Source organism: Taudactylus pleione, unplaced genomic scaffold (genome assembly GCF_031769625.1).
Source record: "Taudactylus pleione unplaced genomic scaffold, aTauple2 ptg000032l, whole genome shotgun sequence".
Taxonomy (NCBI): Eukaryota; Metazoa; Chordata; class Amphibia; order Anura; family Myobatrachidae; genus Taudactylus; species Taudactylus pleione.
Window position 1 is genome coordinate 40,218,457 of NW_028284434.1, and position 16,792 is coordinate 40,235,248.

At 45.5% G+C, this 16,792-nt stretch overlaps 1 protein-coding gene across 2 annotated transcripts in view; it reads left to right on the top strand.

The window, feature by feature from the left end:
* NUDT1 (nudix hydrolase 1) overlaps positions 1 to 15,806 on the top strand; it is a 27,535-nt gene extending 11,729 nt beyond the window's left edge. For both annotated transcript variants that reach the window (XM_088452035.1, XM_088452036.1), the window contains exons 2-5: positions 4,678 to 4,768; positions 10,444 to 10,600; positions 13,951 to 14,096; positions 15,159 to 15,806. In XM_088452035.1, coding sequence (XP_088308161.1) covers positions 10,449 to 10,600; positions 13,951 to 14,096; positions 15,159 to 15,331 — 471 coding nt within the window. In that variant the 5' untranslated portion in view covers positions 4,678 to 4,768; positions 10,444 to 10,448 and the 3' untranslated portion in view covers positions 15,332 to 15,806. The remainder of the gene's footprint in view (positions 1 to 4,677; positions 4,769 to 10,443; positions 10,601 to 13,950; positions 14,097 to 15,158) is intronic.
* Positions 15,807 to 16,792: the final 986 nt, after the last annotated feature.

Sequence of the window (16,792 nt, forward strand, 5' to 3'; positions counted from 1 at the left end):
GTATATGTTTCCTGTCAATGGCTCCTTCACAATTTGAGAAATTCCATCGACTTTCAAATTCATTGCCAATGGTCTTCCAGAAAGACAATAAACTAACATTCTCATATCTCTCCTCCTATAGTCTGCTACGTCGGAGTTTGACACAAGTGCAAGCCCACAGTTAACCCAGCCTGCTGAAGTTGTTCCAGAAGTGGCGGAGCCACCATGCCGTATCCGAAGAACGGCACGTCGTAACCTGCCACTACCAGGATCCACTATTGCAGCAGGTAAAGCAGGCCCTAGCCAAACCACCAGATCAATTTGATAGTCTTGGGTCACATGTGGCCAACACTCTCCGTGCCATGGATGTGGATCAGCAACTTCACGCCGAAAGGCTGATCTTTGACATCATCATGCAGGGGAAAAGGAAGCAACTTGGAAATTCTTCCAGGGTGATAAAGGAGCCGATACTCACCTCTGCAACCAATACTGGCCATGGGTATATAGTGGAGCCTTTATTTCCACCACCAACCTACCAGGACACTGGAAGAATGGCCCAAACACCATCCCAACCCACACCCCTCCCACCTACAGTACGCCTCAGGCATCCTACCCCTCATCATCCTCAACTTCAGAGGTGTTATATCGTGCCATGTTGCCTGGGGTTGAGGAGGCACCCCATGAACAAAATTATTCTTAAATTAAACATTCAGGAAGTTTTTTGTTGCCCAATACCTGCTGCAGGGTATAGGATGCGGTTTGGAGAGGGTGACCAAACACATGGCGCAAGGGTAGATTGTGGTTTGCCGGGGGCCGCAATCTGCACTTGCGCCATGCGCTTCTTGCACTCTTCAACCCGTCATCTGACACACCTTATACCCTGCAGCTGGCTATCTATTGGGCATCCAAACACTGGTTGATGCCCAAGTTATTTTGTGTGACATTTATATGTGTGTTCTTGTAAAGGGAAAAAATTACATGAAGGAATATTTCCCAGCCACTGTATCAGCCAGTATTTAAAGCATGGTATATACTAGTTTGGCTAATATAAAGACCATGTTGGTTTTGTTGTACCCCTAATAAACAGTAATGGTTACACACCGTTAAATACAGTCATATTGGTTGTTACATGTGTTTCCAATAAAAAACAAAAAAACTTTACACAAAAATACATTGTTGTGTTTTTAATCACCTTATAGTACTGGAACTTCAGGGCTTTCACAATGGCCTCACAGGTCTCTGGGATGATGCGCTCCAGCGCCTTGGTGGAAATGAGGGTCCCAAACTTCAGGTCTTCAAATGACCTCCCTGTAGCCAGGTAGCTCAGGGTAGCCACCAACCTCTCCTCAGCCGAAATGGCCATCCTCATGCTGGTGTCCTGCCTCTGGATTTCGGGGGTCACCAGACGCAGCAACTCCTGGAATGTGGCGTCATCCATCCGCAGGTAGTTGCGATAATCTTCTGGGTTGTTCTCCCTAATCTCCATCAGCAGGGGCATATGGCAGCGGCTCTCCCTCCTCGTCAGCCAGTCCTTGGTCCAGCAAGACCGCATCCTCCTCTTCTCCTCAGGCCCTACACCTTTCAGCCTTAGATAGCCATATGCTAGCAGAAGCTTATGGCGATAGGAATCAATCAGAAAGAAGAATACACACACTTTGTAAAAGGCAAACCTTCAAACAAAGCAATACACACTAGCGAAGTACAGCGTTCAGCAGGATATAAAACCAAGCCTCACTAGTCACTGAGCAGAGTGTGCACAGATCTAAAATGGAAACTGCCTTTTATACCCCCTAGCTAAGCCCTCCCCTATTCAAATTCCAGAAGATGTATTGTGAGGTGTTTAGCAATAAACAATGCATTGTTTACGATTTGAAATCGGAAACAACGCATCGGATCGTATGTCCAATCGTACTCATCGTAGAGAGAATGTCAAGGGCAATCGTACTACACATCTTATCAACTGAAAATCGCACCGTGTATGGGCCGCTTTAGAAACCGCTGCAAAAACACCACCAAACCCCCGGGGAATAGAACCCGGCGGATTGACCTGTCGCTTAGTAAATTTTGCCCTCTGCACTGTTATATTCACTTTCCTTTCCTGCAACATTAATAGCCTTTGGTCACAACAAAGTGTAGGGGAAGCCGTGAGAAGGGTCGCCAGACACTTCAGGGATGATTAGAAGCAGCCGTGGGTCACAGGCTGAGGTCTCCTCCCAGAGCTGGCTCACCGGAGAAAGGCAGCGCCAGGGGCCCCGCAATCACGGTAATATCCGAGCAGCCACCGAGGTAGGCGGGGGTGGGGTCGGCATACCCAGGTGGCGATTGGACAAGGAAACGCTGCTCACAGGTGATTGGCTGGGGTCATACTGACTATTTTTATTGGCTGCTGCAGCGCACACAGGTCAGTGACTCACAACGTGTCCCGCAGGACCCGGTCAGTATTAAAAACCTTCACTGTCTGTAGCGTGTAAAAACGTATTTTGCGATAACTGTGAAGTATAATTACACAGTACAACTAATTTATTCACACACGCATGGCGCATAAAATATTCATGTGAATATATTTTGCTATGGCAGCCACGTTTAAAGGACGTGCCAGTTGGGTACATTAATCATACATTTAAGACCTGTTCTTTCCCAGGTTATCAGAGATTTAATGCACCTATAAATGTGCAATAATATATATATTTTTTTATGAGAAAAGATCACAATGGGATTAAGAATATTTCTTTATATTCAGCTTCAGAAGCCGCTGCAATATAAATAAAATGATGTCCTCTATTGTGCCAGCAGTAAAGCCGTACTTGCTTACTTTTGAAAACTAGTTTCATGGAGATTATGTTCAGTAATAGAATGCGCCACATGCGCTGTTGACGGGGTATGTCATGCTGCGCCCAAAGGGTGTGTCTACCTCCACCTATGGGTATTACTATTGCCACTCAGGGTATATCCTGCAGTGTAATGTCCCTCTGATCTCCCCCCCTCCCATAGCAGTGTAACCAACCCCTGAGCTCCCACTCTCCATACGTCTCTGCCCCCCCCCTCCCTCCTCCAGCTCTTACCTGTTTGCTGAGTCCCATACTGTCAGACATCATCTGTTGCAGCAGCATTTACATGTCAGCACCACGGCCTGCTGCTTCTAAATTGTGTGCAGTGCCTATAGGTCCCGTTGTATAACGTCTCACACAAACATGTACTCCCCTATGGCACACAGTACAACTTTAGTACCATGCAGCATTTCCTGAAAAAATACCCCAAATATGCTATCCATAGTTAGTTGTCACCCACAGAGGCGCTTTAAGATAGGAGGGGGGGCCTGTGTGCGGACTCTGATCGGGCCCCCTCCTCCCCGGCGGTGCAGTACACTCTTCAATGTGCACAAGCACAGGTCTCCAGGAACATGGTGGCCCGCCTCACGTTCCTGGGACATCTCTACTTCGCATGCACATATCACTGGGGAAATGGCTGTGGTGGCCATTTTCCCGGTGGTTTCTGCAGCCAGTGCCGGTCCGATGGCAGGGTGTGTGGGCCCCTTAGACCCGTGTGCACTGCATGCCTTGCACCCATTATAAATACACCCCAGAGCACCCATTCTATGACACCCAGCATGTGTTAGCATCCAGTAAAGCACCTCCTCTGTGTCATACAGCACCCTCTGTACCCCTGTGTTGAACAGCACCCCGTCTGTGTCAACCACCCACCATTTCAGCCTCCTCCTATGGCAGCCTGCGTAGGAATCGCCATTATCCGGCCACTCACTCGACCTACTAGCTGGGATCCGTGTCCCTGGAGGAGACGCATGGCCTCTCTGGCCAAGTTATATGTTGGCGCCTCTCCCCCTGCGATGGGGCTGTGCGCATGGACTCATCCCCGTACTGACACTTGTCGCACGGCTATGGCCCTCAGCAGCTGCTACTGGGTGATGTTCCCTTGTCCAGGCCCTGCCCCCCGTTACATCCGGGCTTGCGCTGATTCTATATGTGCTGTGGGGTATCCGGGGGATTTATTGAACTTTCTGGGGCAGCGGGAGACTCCACAGTGAATCAGGAGTGTCACGCAGGATGCGAGAGGGTAGGCAGCTATGAGATAGATAGATATATATGTGTGTGTGTGTATATATATATATATGTATGTATGTATATATGTATGTGTGTATATATGTGTATATGTATGTGTATATATGTATGTGTGTGTATGTATGTGTATGTATGTGTATATGTGTGTATGTGTATATGTGTGTGTGTGTGTGTATATATATATATATATATATATATATATATATAAAATATTTTCTAGGAATAAAATAAAGAGCGCATGAAGTGTAATCAAATTTTATAGAAAATGTGTAATCTGGTACATGCATTAAAGTTATAAATATCCTGCATAACCAGCCTGCAATTCGCCAATGACCAGGGACCCGTCACATAGGTGATTCTCTAGAAAGGCACTGCATAAAGCTGCTGACTTCTACGGACTTCTCCGGTAATGCTTCCTCTAATGAGGGCTGCACGCTGTGTAAAGGACAGCTGCTCAGGGCACCGGACTCACGGCATTGCGTGCGGTCCAAGAGTTGATGTCTGTAGTAAGATACCGCCCAAACTCGTTTCGCCACCCACCTACGAAGTGTACACTTATATGAAATGACTGTAATTGGTTACTATTTTATACAATAGTTTTGTCTGTCCACTATATTTACAGGACCACCAGAACGCTACAAGAGTTGTGGGCTGCAGTCACGTCTCACCTGGCAATACCTCTTGCACGATTCACTGAAGGAGACTGCAGCAGGGTTTGTACCATCATCAATACTTCAATTAATTAACACCTATTTAAACGTGATTTTAAGTTGGTTTTTTTTTTAACATTTTACTGAATAAGGTTTAAAGAGGTCTTATTTACATAATTTGCTAATAAAATAAATCGACAATTTTGGGGATTTTTTTTTTTTTTTTAAATATTAGCCAGTTAAGTGGTTAAAGGAACCACCACACTCACCTTATGTGAACCAGCTCTTGCAAGGTGAGTAAAGTGCAACATGCATCCGTGTTGTACATGGCAAGTAGTGACGGATCCAGAGAGGGCTATGAGAGGAAGGGTGTAGATTTAGCATACCATGGCACCCTTCTGCACTCTGATGGATGCCCAGTGTCATCCACCAATCAATGTACTACTGCGCCTGCCCACTGCATAGCTGTATATCAACACATTTCTCTTTGGTGGAGATTGTATCAGATGTATGAAGCAATTCAGTAGTATGTAGTCAATACACATTTAATTGAAAGTTCATAAAAGGTAAACGGATGATTTTGATACCTGTACAAGCTCTTGATTTTGATATAGAGATGAAATTTCTATGGCATTATCCTGTTCTGCGTTTCATGGGTACGTTGCCAGCTTCATCAGACTGGCTTGTGCTGATATGTTTTTGGATGGTAATTACTTTATTCAAAAATCTGTTTTGTTTTTACAATCCTGCTGAAATCCTCAATTGAGTAGCGTATTATTATTATTATTTAACATTTACTTATGCAGCTCCAACATAGTCTGTTGTGCTTTATAATTGGACTTAACACCGTAATAAAACAAGACTAGTTAATGGCAGAAAGACAAAGTGGTAAGGAGGTCCTGCTGGCAAGCTTACATATAGGCATTTGATACATGAGGGTAAGTGCTACATATTGGGCCAGCCAGACTGCAGTAGTCCTTGGTGGGTTGTATAATCCAGTCACACAGCAATGTTGGCCTGGGGTCTGTGAGTGTGAGGAGGCGTCTCTTTCCTACAGACACAGAATCCGCAGCACTCTGATGGCAGATGCTGACAGGAGACGTCTCTTTCCTACAGACACAGAATCCGCAGCACTCTGATGGCAGATGCTGACAGGAGGCGTCTCTTTCCTACAGACACAGAATCCGCAGCACTCTGATGGCAGATGCTGACAAGAGACGTCTCTTTCCTACAGACACAGAATCCGCAGCACTCTGATGGCAGATGCTGACAGGAGGCGTCTCTTTCCTACAGACACAGAATCCGCAGCACTCTGATGGCAGATGCTGACAGGAGGCGTCTCTTTCCTACAGACACAGAATCCGCAGCACTCTGATGGCAGATGCTGACAGGAGGCGTCTCTTTCCTACAGACACAGAATCCGCAGCACTCTGATGTCAGATGCTGACAGGAGGCGACTCTTTCCTACAGACACAGAATCCGCAGCACTCTGATGGCAGATGCTGACAGGAGGCGTCTCTTTCCTACAGAGTCTGCCCCTAGTTGGGTGGACAATTTTCCTAAGGCTGTTAATTTCCTCACGGATCCTCAGGAATCCCCGCTTAGACCAACGAAGAGGCCATTATTGTCATCCCAGTCTCAGGGCCTGATTCAGAGCCGGACGCTATTTGCGCTCGCTCATTCAGAAAAAGGGCCCGGTTATTTAAATTGAGCTCTCGCTCTTTGCGGTCTGTTGACCCCTCTATGTCTGAGCGAGCGAACGAAACATGCGCTCGCTATTTTGTAAAGACGCCCCCTGGCCGCTCGCATCATACGTCATCTCCGCTATTTATTAGATTAATCGAGTACATCGAAAGGCATCTGAACTGCTCGCAGTGCTTGTGGTTGGATTTTCCTACCGCAATCATGCGAACAGTTCAGGCTAAGAAACAACCAAGTGACGTGGTCGATTACGCTGCTTTGTTAATTATGCACACCCTTAAAACGCCCGTTTTGACCGTTTGGCACGCCTGCGTTTGGATCCACACTCCCCGTTTTCAAGCATCTTCCCCTGTTACCACCCACAAACGCCTCATCCTGTCACTCAAATTAGCAGGCACTCGCAATTTTGCGAACACACGATTTCCGACCGCACTGACTGGTTGGCACATGCGCATTACGACCCATACGCATGCGCAGATGTGCGAACATCGCTCAGAGCGAACGAGCGGCCGCTTACAAACGGCTCTGAATCAGGCCCTCAGTACGATGAGGATGACGTTACCTCAGATGATGGGGAAATCCTAGATATATCTGCACTGAGGCTCCCGCCAAGGAGACGCAGACTAAGTCGTCTATATATATATCCCGGGCCTTATACGGGCGGTCTGGGAGATCATGGTAATTGAAGACAAGACTTCTGCCGATACCGAGCTTATGCATGCTTATTTCAAGATTGTTGAAAACACTAATGCGGTGGTTCCTCGATCTGGTCAGTTAGTTAATCACCTAGGGGAAGCGTGGAAGGCTCCTGGTAAAAGGTTTCAGCCGCAAAAACATTTGGCTTATGCATTCCAATTATTTTTCTAAATTGGAGTCTCCTCCTCAGGTGGATTCTCATGTGACATGTTTAGTGAAGAGTGCAACCCTGCCTATGCCATCCATGTCTTCTCTAAAGGATCCTATGGAACCGCAAGGTGGAGGTATGTCCAAAATCTATTTATTCTCTCGCTGGAGGGGTCTCCAGACCTGCAATGGCAGTGTGCTGGGTGGCTAGAGCCAGGGAAAAATGGACTGATGCCTTCGAAGCTTCGCTATCTTCCGGGACTACCAGCGAGTAGATCATTCTGATAGGCAACCTCAGGAATTCGGCTACTTATGTAAATGAGGCAGCATTGGATGTAAGTTTACTTCCAGGATTTCTGCGGCAGCGGTGTCTGCGCGTCATTCCTTGTGTACGGCTCCCGAACAAGAGACACAGAAGCTCTCCTTGTTGACGCTCTGTCAGTACGGTGGACCTTTCAGTTTGCGTACCTGTTTCCACCGTTCTCCCTGCTTCCTTGCGTGTTGCGAAAGTTCAAGCAGGATGGGGGCATGATTCTACTGGTGGCGCCGGCGTGGCCCAGACGTCACTGGTACTCCGATCTACGGAATCTTTCCGTAGACACTCCGTGGCTACTTCCTCAGCGTCCGGACCTGTTGTCTCAGGGTCCGTGTCTTTACCCAGATCTGGGTCGGCTGTCTTTGACGGCGTGGCTCTTGAGACATCCCTCTTGAGGTCGAAGGTTTTTTCAAGCTCGGTGGTGGATACCATGCTCAGGGCTAGAAAGCCGGCTTCGGCCAGGATTTACCACAGGGTCTGGCACGCCTATTTTGCATGGTGCCGACCTCAGCTGATCCTTTGGTGTTTCGTGTTTCTAGAGTCCTCTTCTTTCTTCAGGCAGGCTTGGATAAGGGTCTGCGTCTTGCTTCTTTTTGAAGGTGCAGGTGTCTGCTTTGTTGATGTGGTTTTAGCATCGGATTGCTCCTCTGGCTGATGTCCGCACCTTTTATGCAAGGGGTTCTTCGCATTCAGTCTCCCTTTGTGGCACCGTGGGATTTGGCAGTGGTGCTGAAAGCTCTTCAGGGTCCCCCATTTGAACCACTGGGCTCAGTGGACCTCAAATGGCTTATGGCTAAAGTTGTTTTTCTTTTGGATATTGCATCTGCCAGAAGAGTATCGGATTTGGGGGTTCTCTCTTGTGGTCCCCCTTATTTGATTTTTCACCAGGATAGGGCGGTTCTTCGGACTCGCCCTGGTTTTTTCCCTAAGGTGGTATCCAGTTTCCACATTAATGAGATCATTGTTCCGGCCTTTCACTCTCCTGGTTTATCGGCGGGTGAGGCCACGTTGGATGTGGTTTGCGCCCTTCGCATTTATGTGGAGCGCACCTGTGCTTTCCGGAAATCGGATTGTTTGTTTGCATTGTACGGTTTTCGCAAAAAAAGGTTAAGCAAACCTTGGCCCGTTGGATATGTTTGGCGATTTCCGAGGCCTATGTTCATGAGGGCATTCCTGTTCCGCCCTCTCTCACTGCTCATTCTACGAGGTCTGTGGGTCCCTCTTGGGCAGCTCGACATAGCACCTCGGCTGTTCAGCTGTGTAAGGCGGCCACATGGTCTACGGTTCAGCCCTTTGTGAGGTATTATTATGCTTTTGATACGTTTGCCTCTCAGGATGCTTCTTTCGGGCGGAGGATTCTCCTTTTTGCACGGGAGCGTCCCCGCCCTTGAAGGGTACTGCTTTGGGACATCCCCAAGGTAACTTCCCTGTGAACCCTAAAGTAGAAAACAAGAGATATGATAAGAACTTACCTTTGTTATCTCTGTTTCTACGAGGTCCTTAGGGTCCACAGGGAGCTCGTCCTGACGCCCTGTGCTTCAGAAGGGTCTTGTTCTGGTCGCCAGTTTTTTCTGCCTCCTTTCTGTGAGTATGAGATTCTTGTGCGTGCCGGACTTTCTCCTTTTCTTTTTCTCCTCCTCCGGCCTCTGGCTTGGTACGTAACTGAGGTGCCTTTGCCGGGGGGCGGGGTATAGGAAGGGAGCTTGGTGCACACTGGTAGGCTCTGAATTTTTAATTGTGTGGTCTGGTTCCCAGCCTACCTATACCCCAAGGTAACTTCCCTGTGGACCCTAAGGACCTTGTAGAAACAGAGATAACAAAGGTAAGTTCTTACCATATCTCTTGTTTTCATATAAAGATTTTGCTTCTTTTGAGCAATTTTGTAGTGTTCTTATAATTGTTTTTTGTGCTTCATTAAAGTTATTTCAAATGGAGAATATACATATAATTGTCATAAACAATTATACAGGGATACAATACATGAAAAATGCACAAGCAAGAGGATATTATGTGGGCTCTGAAGTGTCATCAAGGGCCTTAGAATATGGCAATGAGAACAAATTAGAATATGACCCCCTCCCCCACCCCCATGCAGTGGTTACAACACAGCCAGTCCGCAGACCAATGGTCAGGGTGAGGGTGGAGAATAGTGGGGGCATGCAGGTATATTTCATACCAAGTAGTGTGGCCGAAGAGCCTCCACACCTGGTATTTAGGTGCATGAGAAAGACGTGTTGAGTGTGTTTTATAGTTTAATCACATAAACCATGTACAGTATTTGTCATTACACTTCTCCCTGCTTGCATGTTGTGTTTTGAAAATCGGAAGCCACTTTCCCATTGAGCTGAATTGCCAATATAGTACTATATTCCTCTTTGGAAAGGTATGTCGTTATAATAAACACTTCATTATTTATACAGAATGCATCTGAACAATGAATGCTGTGGATCTCTAGCACCTGAACTGTCACTCTTATTTCTTTTCTAAGCATCCTATATTTTAATATAGCGGAGGTCTGGGCACACTGTGACCATGGTCTTTATTGCAATGATTTAGTACCCCATAGAGTATCTCAGCTAATCGCCTAAAAAGGAGGATAGAGGGGGAAATGCAACATATTAAGGAATGATCGATTAAATATTATCTAGAGGTTAAGTAAAAATCTACTTGAGCAAATGCTACAGATGCAAACCATTTGATGAGAGTAATAAATGTATTAATTGTGACCATTTATCGACCGCACTGTCCTCACGCTGCATCAGTGTAGTCTGTGTTTCTCCAGCTCTTATGGAAGTACAGGCCCAATGCCACCTGCGACAAATAGTGTAACTGTGTACTAGTTTTCTTTCACTTATATTATAATGTAATGTCCCACCAGGCACCATGTTCACATCAAAGCTCCTGACGCTTGTCCTGGTAGTCCAGCCACAGAGGATTTTGCTGGGCATGAAGAAACGTGGCTTTGGCGCTGGCCGGTGGAATGGCTTTGGTGGTAAAGTGCAGGATGGAGAGACAATTGAGGAAGCCGCCAAAAGGTGAGGGTTTAGAGTATACAGTTGATAAGACTTACAGAGCACAGATAGTGCCAATGTGCTGTATGTCACACAACGGACTATGAGATTCCCTTACCGAAGACGGCGCTGTCAGTACATTGGCTAGTGTGTGGTAAACATGCGGCACCAAGCTAGTATCTCTGCGTTTTTCTACACTCCTGAAGCCAGCGCTGCCAAATTTGGTTTGATCAGCTGATCCGGGGGTTGTCCAATCGGAGAGGAGTTAGTTCCCATGTGACTTGAACTACCTAGGACAAATTAGAGAGCCCTATTTTCAGTTGGTGTTGCCACCGTTGCAGAGTTAATCAACCTCGTAATTAATCTATATGTCATCCAGCTCAGTAACTAGTAGGCAGTACTGGCTGAGGAGAAGCGTTATTAAACCTCCTAACTTCATTCACTCCAGTTCTAACCAGCTCTGCCCATTGGACCCAGTTCAGAGCCCAAATCAAACTCTGAAACTGACACTCTAGTCCATAGAAGATGATATAAACTTCTTGCCATTATTAGGCAATCTTACACTTAATTGGTCAGCATCTGGCTGGTTGCCATGGGTCACTGCACATTCAAGGTGTTCACCTCCAAGTGTCCTTATATTTCTGGCAGTCTTTTGCAACTTTTTCTTCATACATTAGGGTTTATTTATTAAGCTCTGAAAGTGTTTATGTCCGATATTTAAAAGGGCAATGCTTTTACGTGCAAGACATGGCTAGTAAAAGCATTGCCCCTTTAAGTATTGGGCATAAACACAATCCGAAGTGCCGGGTCTTCAACCTGATGCTTTGTAAATAAACCCCCAGTCTCTCACTGCCGTCCTTCTGTGCTTTTTACCAAGTTTTTATATCAAGCGTTTTCATTACTTTTGGATATAACAGAACTGAATGAGGACTGGAGAAAGTCACATACTATTGGTTATAATGCACAGGTGATGGTAATATGTAGAAATTCTTGTAAATATAGGTGTATAAGGTAAGTTCTGATATCGTAGCTTATAATCGATGAGACCTGATGTCATCAGTGTCCCTTAGAAAAACGTGTGTATTATAGGGAGTAATGTTACAGATATTATGGACCTGTATCTGTGTATTCAGACGCTCAATCGTTCACTTTTGGAGGCCATACTCAGACGAAAAAAAATCTCCACCTGCCTTAGGGCTGGTGCAAGATTTGATGGCGTGACCGATGGTGGCGTCTAAAGATGCTCCAGGCGGTATTACAGTGTGTAACTGGGCGTCTCAGTGCTGGCACATTCACACACATGGATGTACCCCAGGGAAGAGCTTAGTAGCGGCATTTGCATAAAAAAGCAGATGGGCGTCCACCTTCAAATCAGGTCCTCAGTCACTTTGCTTTTCCATGACCTGCATAAAGGCACTTCTTCACTATGGAACTCTTCATTTATCCCTTACTGTAGGATGTACATTAACCGATATCATGGGCAATATATGCAAACCAGATATTAATGGTGCGTACACACTGGGCGATTAAAGTGGACGACTGAACGATAACGATATCGTTATCGTTCAGTCGTCCACTTTATCGTCCATTTTTAACACAAAAAAGATGACCGATGACGACGACGCGGGTTCCCGCGGGTCGTTCGTCATCCTCGTTCATCGGGCTGACATGCAGGCCAACCTGACGACCTCGTCAGGTTGCTGCATGTCAGGGAATGGGTGAGAGAGCCCGGCGCTGAACGATATCGCTAATGATATCGTTCAGCGGCTGTGCTCAATGTCATGAACGACATTGAGCACAGCCTGCCGGGGACACACTAGACGATATCGATCAGGGAGCATATCGTCTAGTGTGTATGCACCTTAAGTGTATTGTCTAAACATACAGGCAAAGCTGTAGAAGGTGGCACAAGATAGCTTAGCTGTGGCTGCTTCCTATAACGGGGACACAGCCCCTATGACCCCTGACAGATACAGCCAGCTTAGTATATACAAAGCAGACTTATCAATGTCTCCAGTGTTGTGTATTTTTACTTTACTACAGAGAGCCTTAGGTTACAGCACAGTACACAACGGCTGCCCCTGGACACTTCATTCAGGAGAGAGCCTAGTTCAGACTACTGTTCTCTCCAGAAGTAAATAAGAGTATATTTACTAAAGGTCGATTTTTGGTGTAAATTTTTATGTCGATTTTAAAACTACTGAAATCTACTCAGAATTGGTTGCCTAATGCACTGCCAAAAATCTCTCATTTACTAACACTCGATTTTGATGTTGAAATCGCTGTTAGACTGTTTTGGCATTTGTAAATGCATTCTGTTTTGAACTGTCTGTTCAAAGCCAAATGCAAATAGAGCCTAAAACTCGGAAGGAAACCTATATAAAAAGCAGCATGATTCTTATTCTTAGACCAGAGGTTCCCAAATGTGGTCCTCAAGGCTCCCTAACAGTTCAGGTTTTAGAGATATCCATGGTTGAGCACAGGTGGGTAAATCAAGTTGACTGAGCTACTAATTAAGTCACTTGTGGTCAACCATGGATATATCTAAACCTGAACTGTTGGGGAGCCTTGAGGACCGCGTTTGGGAACCTCTGCACTAGACGATATGTCATCCAAATCGGACGACATATCTGGCATATCGTCTAGTTTGTACCCGTACCTGCTATGTCACTGACAATGTGTGTGTTTGTACCACGCGTTGTCAGCGACATCGCCCATCGGACTTGCATGCAGGTCCGACGGGCGACATCATTCGCGAGTGCCATGCTGCCGAATGCAGCATGGTCTCTGGTATCGGCAAGTGTGTATGCACTTGCCATTGCCGGTACCCCGCGGGTCCCGGCACTTACGAGGTCGGTACACACTATACATAATCTAGTGTGTACCAGCCTTTAGGGTTAAAAGAAGCCCTAAACCCTTAACCAGCCCTGGACATTTTAGTCTGGTCATGGAAAATTGGGGGAAACACTGGAGTGGGGTTCCCCCTGTTTTCCATTAACCTGCCAGGGGTAATGCCACAGCAGGAAGACCCGGGAGAGGATGGAGCAGTCCAAAAACTAAATTTAAGTCAAGTTAGGCTGTTGGACTAGAGTGCTTTTTCCTGGGTGACCTCTACATCCCAAGCTCTAGTTGAATAAATTGAACAGGGTTCTGGTAGGCAAGGATCTATACTGTATAGTAAAGCAAAAAAATGATCTAATCTTTCAACTCAATCTCTTCAAATCATGGGTCCAAAGACCTTTTAGAATTTAATGAAAGTCTTTAAACCTGGAATTTAGTCACCAGAAAAACATTGTTCCATTGACCCAATCCCTTACTTGTTGTATGGATTACAATATTTAGTTATATTTTACTTTGTCTCTTTCCTTACATAGGGAACTCTGGGAAGAAAGTGGGCTGAGTGTTGACACTCTCCTGAAAATTGGGCAGATAAATTTTGAGTTTGTCGGTAGCACAGAGTTATTGGAGGTTCACATTTTCCGGGCAGACGAGTTTGAAGGAGAACCAAGTGAAAGTGAAGGTAAGACAGTCACTTCTGGTATTTTGTTGTTGCTCACGGGGGATGTAGATTAAATCCCAGCTGTCGGGATGCAGGCACGCAGAATGCTGACGTCGGAATACCGACACCTGTCAGAATCACGGTGTCAGCATCTTGGCGGTAAGTATTGGGATGAATGTTTAATATTCTTATACAGCATTACTGGTTTTTATTGTGAAGGGGTTTCCAAGTCTGCTTGCAGAGCTCACCTTTTAGTAGAATGCCATTCATTCTCTCCATTATCTCCTCCCAGCATTCTCCTGTTAGACTTTAATAATGTGTGATGATTCTCTCCCCAGGACGGCAGTGACATTCTGTGGTACTGGGAAGGGGGGGGGGGGAACCACTAAAGGGTGTGCAGGTATACCCCATTGTGAGAGGCGTGGTCGTAGCATATAAGGGTGGGGGGCATGCTTAAGTCTCCACTGCACTCTGGGGCCACAACGTCCCTACCCCTCCCGATACACTAGCTTCCGCATCACCAACTTTTCTAACTGGTGTAGAGAAGTTACACTGGTCTCCCTGGCCTAGGAAGTCTGAATATATATTTGTGATAGTAGGCAAATAGGCGGTAGAGACAGCTTTCTTACTTTACAATAAAACTATTTTGTTTATTGGATCGAACTATAGGATTTCTGCTGAGTAAGCACCAGGGGCGTTTCTACAGAGGAGGGGGCCCGTTTGCAGTCTCCGACACGGGCCCCCTCCTCTCCCTCCGGCAGCGCACTGAGCTGTGCGCGGCCAGTGCCATAAGTATAGACTCTGGGCACTAGAGTGTGCCCGGAGTCTACAGCGCATGTGCAAGTCACCAGGAAAATGGCTGTGGTGGCCATTTTCCTTGTACTGCGCATAAGATGGGAAACTAGCCGCAGCGGCTATTTTTCAGCACCGGCGTGGGACTCCGGAGAGGTAAGTATACTATGGGTGCAGGGTGTGCGGTGCGGGGCCCCCCTGCCCGTGTGCCTCGCACACCCTGCACCCTTTATAGATACGCCCCTGTTAAGCACAAACATTTATCAATGGTGCTGTGTTTTATTGTCACAGAAATGCGCCCCCAGTGGTTTCAGCTGGAAAGTATTCCCTACGATGGCATGTGGCCGGATGACATATTATGGCTGCCTCTCTTGCTGAAGGGGAAGAAGTTTCTGGGTTATTTCAAGTTTGAGGGACTTGACAAAATTCTGAACTACAAACTGGAACAAGTGGAAGATATCTGAGAGAAGTTCACCAGAAACAGTCCAGCCACGATGCCAAACATTCAGTAGGACTTTCCAGACTCGGAATTATTGCATTCTGCAGACGTTCATTTCCTACATATCATATTTTGTTTTTGTTTTTTTTATTGGAAAGACCATATTAATTAATGGCAGCAACAAACCAGCATTATTCTGCCTGGACTATACTGTGATAGGCACTGACAGATTTCTGTACCACTGACTTTAGTTCTCGCAGGTTTACATTCTAGAGTCTAAATTTCCAACGGTTTATTGTGATCATTGGGTTAATGAATATTTCGGTTACGAAGATTTTAACGTGTGTGTGTATATATATATATATATGTATGTGTCTAACATATGCCATTGGTCCGTAAACAAACAGAGGTGTTTTAAATGTAATAAAAATATATACACACATATATAATCATGTTTGTTTTATTTTACTATAAATTTAATAAATACAGTATATGCTGTAAAAAAAACCACTGGAAATGTTGCTAGTTATAGCCGGAGAGGCCAGGAATTACTTTTATGTTTTGTTTTTGTGTTGCTAATAAAACTAGCTGTGGATACTTGTACCAATGCCCTGGACTGGTGTACTACTACTCGGCAAGTGCAGCTGTTTACCCAAGGAGATGGCACTCTTTTACCCTGATCTTATCACAATGCACACAATAAGTACAGTTTTTATTGGTCTTTAAAGGAGAATGTATTAGAGATTTTAGTTGTTAATACTCCACCACCATTCCCTCACCAGTTAGTACGCCTGGCCATCCCCAGATCTATAAATTAGAAAATTGAGAATATTTTAATTGCAAGTGTCAAGACATCGGTGCTGTAGTATGGCCATGAATCACGACTTTCCATAAACAATGAATGCTGCAGATTGTCCAAATTAATGGATGAAGTTAGAAACATTTATCCAATACAGTACTATCAAGACGCCAGCTTCAGAAACTACTTACTAGGCAGAAGTTTGCCTGTGAGGAAGGTTTACGGGTTCAGTATCCAGTGGGCTCTACAGTACCCAGGATAAATGTTGTAAGACTTCTATATGTTCAGGTATATTTTCAGTGTTTCCCAATTCCAGTCCTCAGTGACCCGAAGACCAGTTTCACACTAAACTGTTTAACTAAAAATACTGTATGGCGGAAAGTCAGGTTGTTTTTTTTTAACCATGTAAATATGTTTGCTTACAGACTGCATGGTCGCCATCCACGGTTTGTGTTAAAGATTTAAAAGAAAATCAAACACACGGCCAAACCATCACACACGGCACAAAACAATTAGTTGTGTGTGAAAGGGATTATGGTATAACGTTGTAAAAGATCCACAGCTTGGAGTCAATTTAAATTATGGTACTGAGGAGATATTTAAAACATGTAATGTTAGGGGTTCCTAAGGACTAGAGCCGGGAAACATAGCCTTAGATTTTGGTGAATAAGGTGCCATTGCTTCATA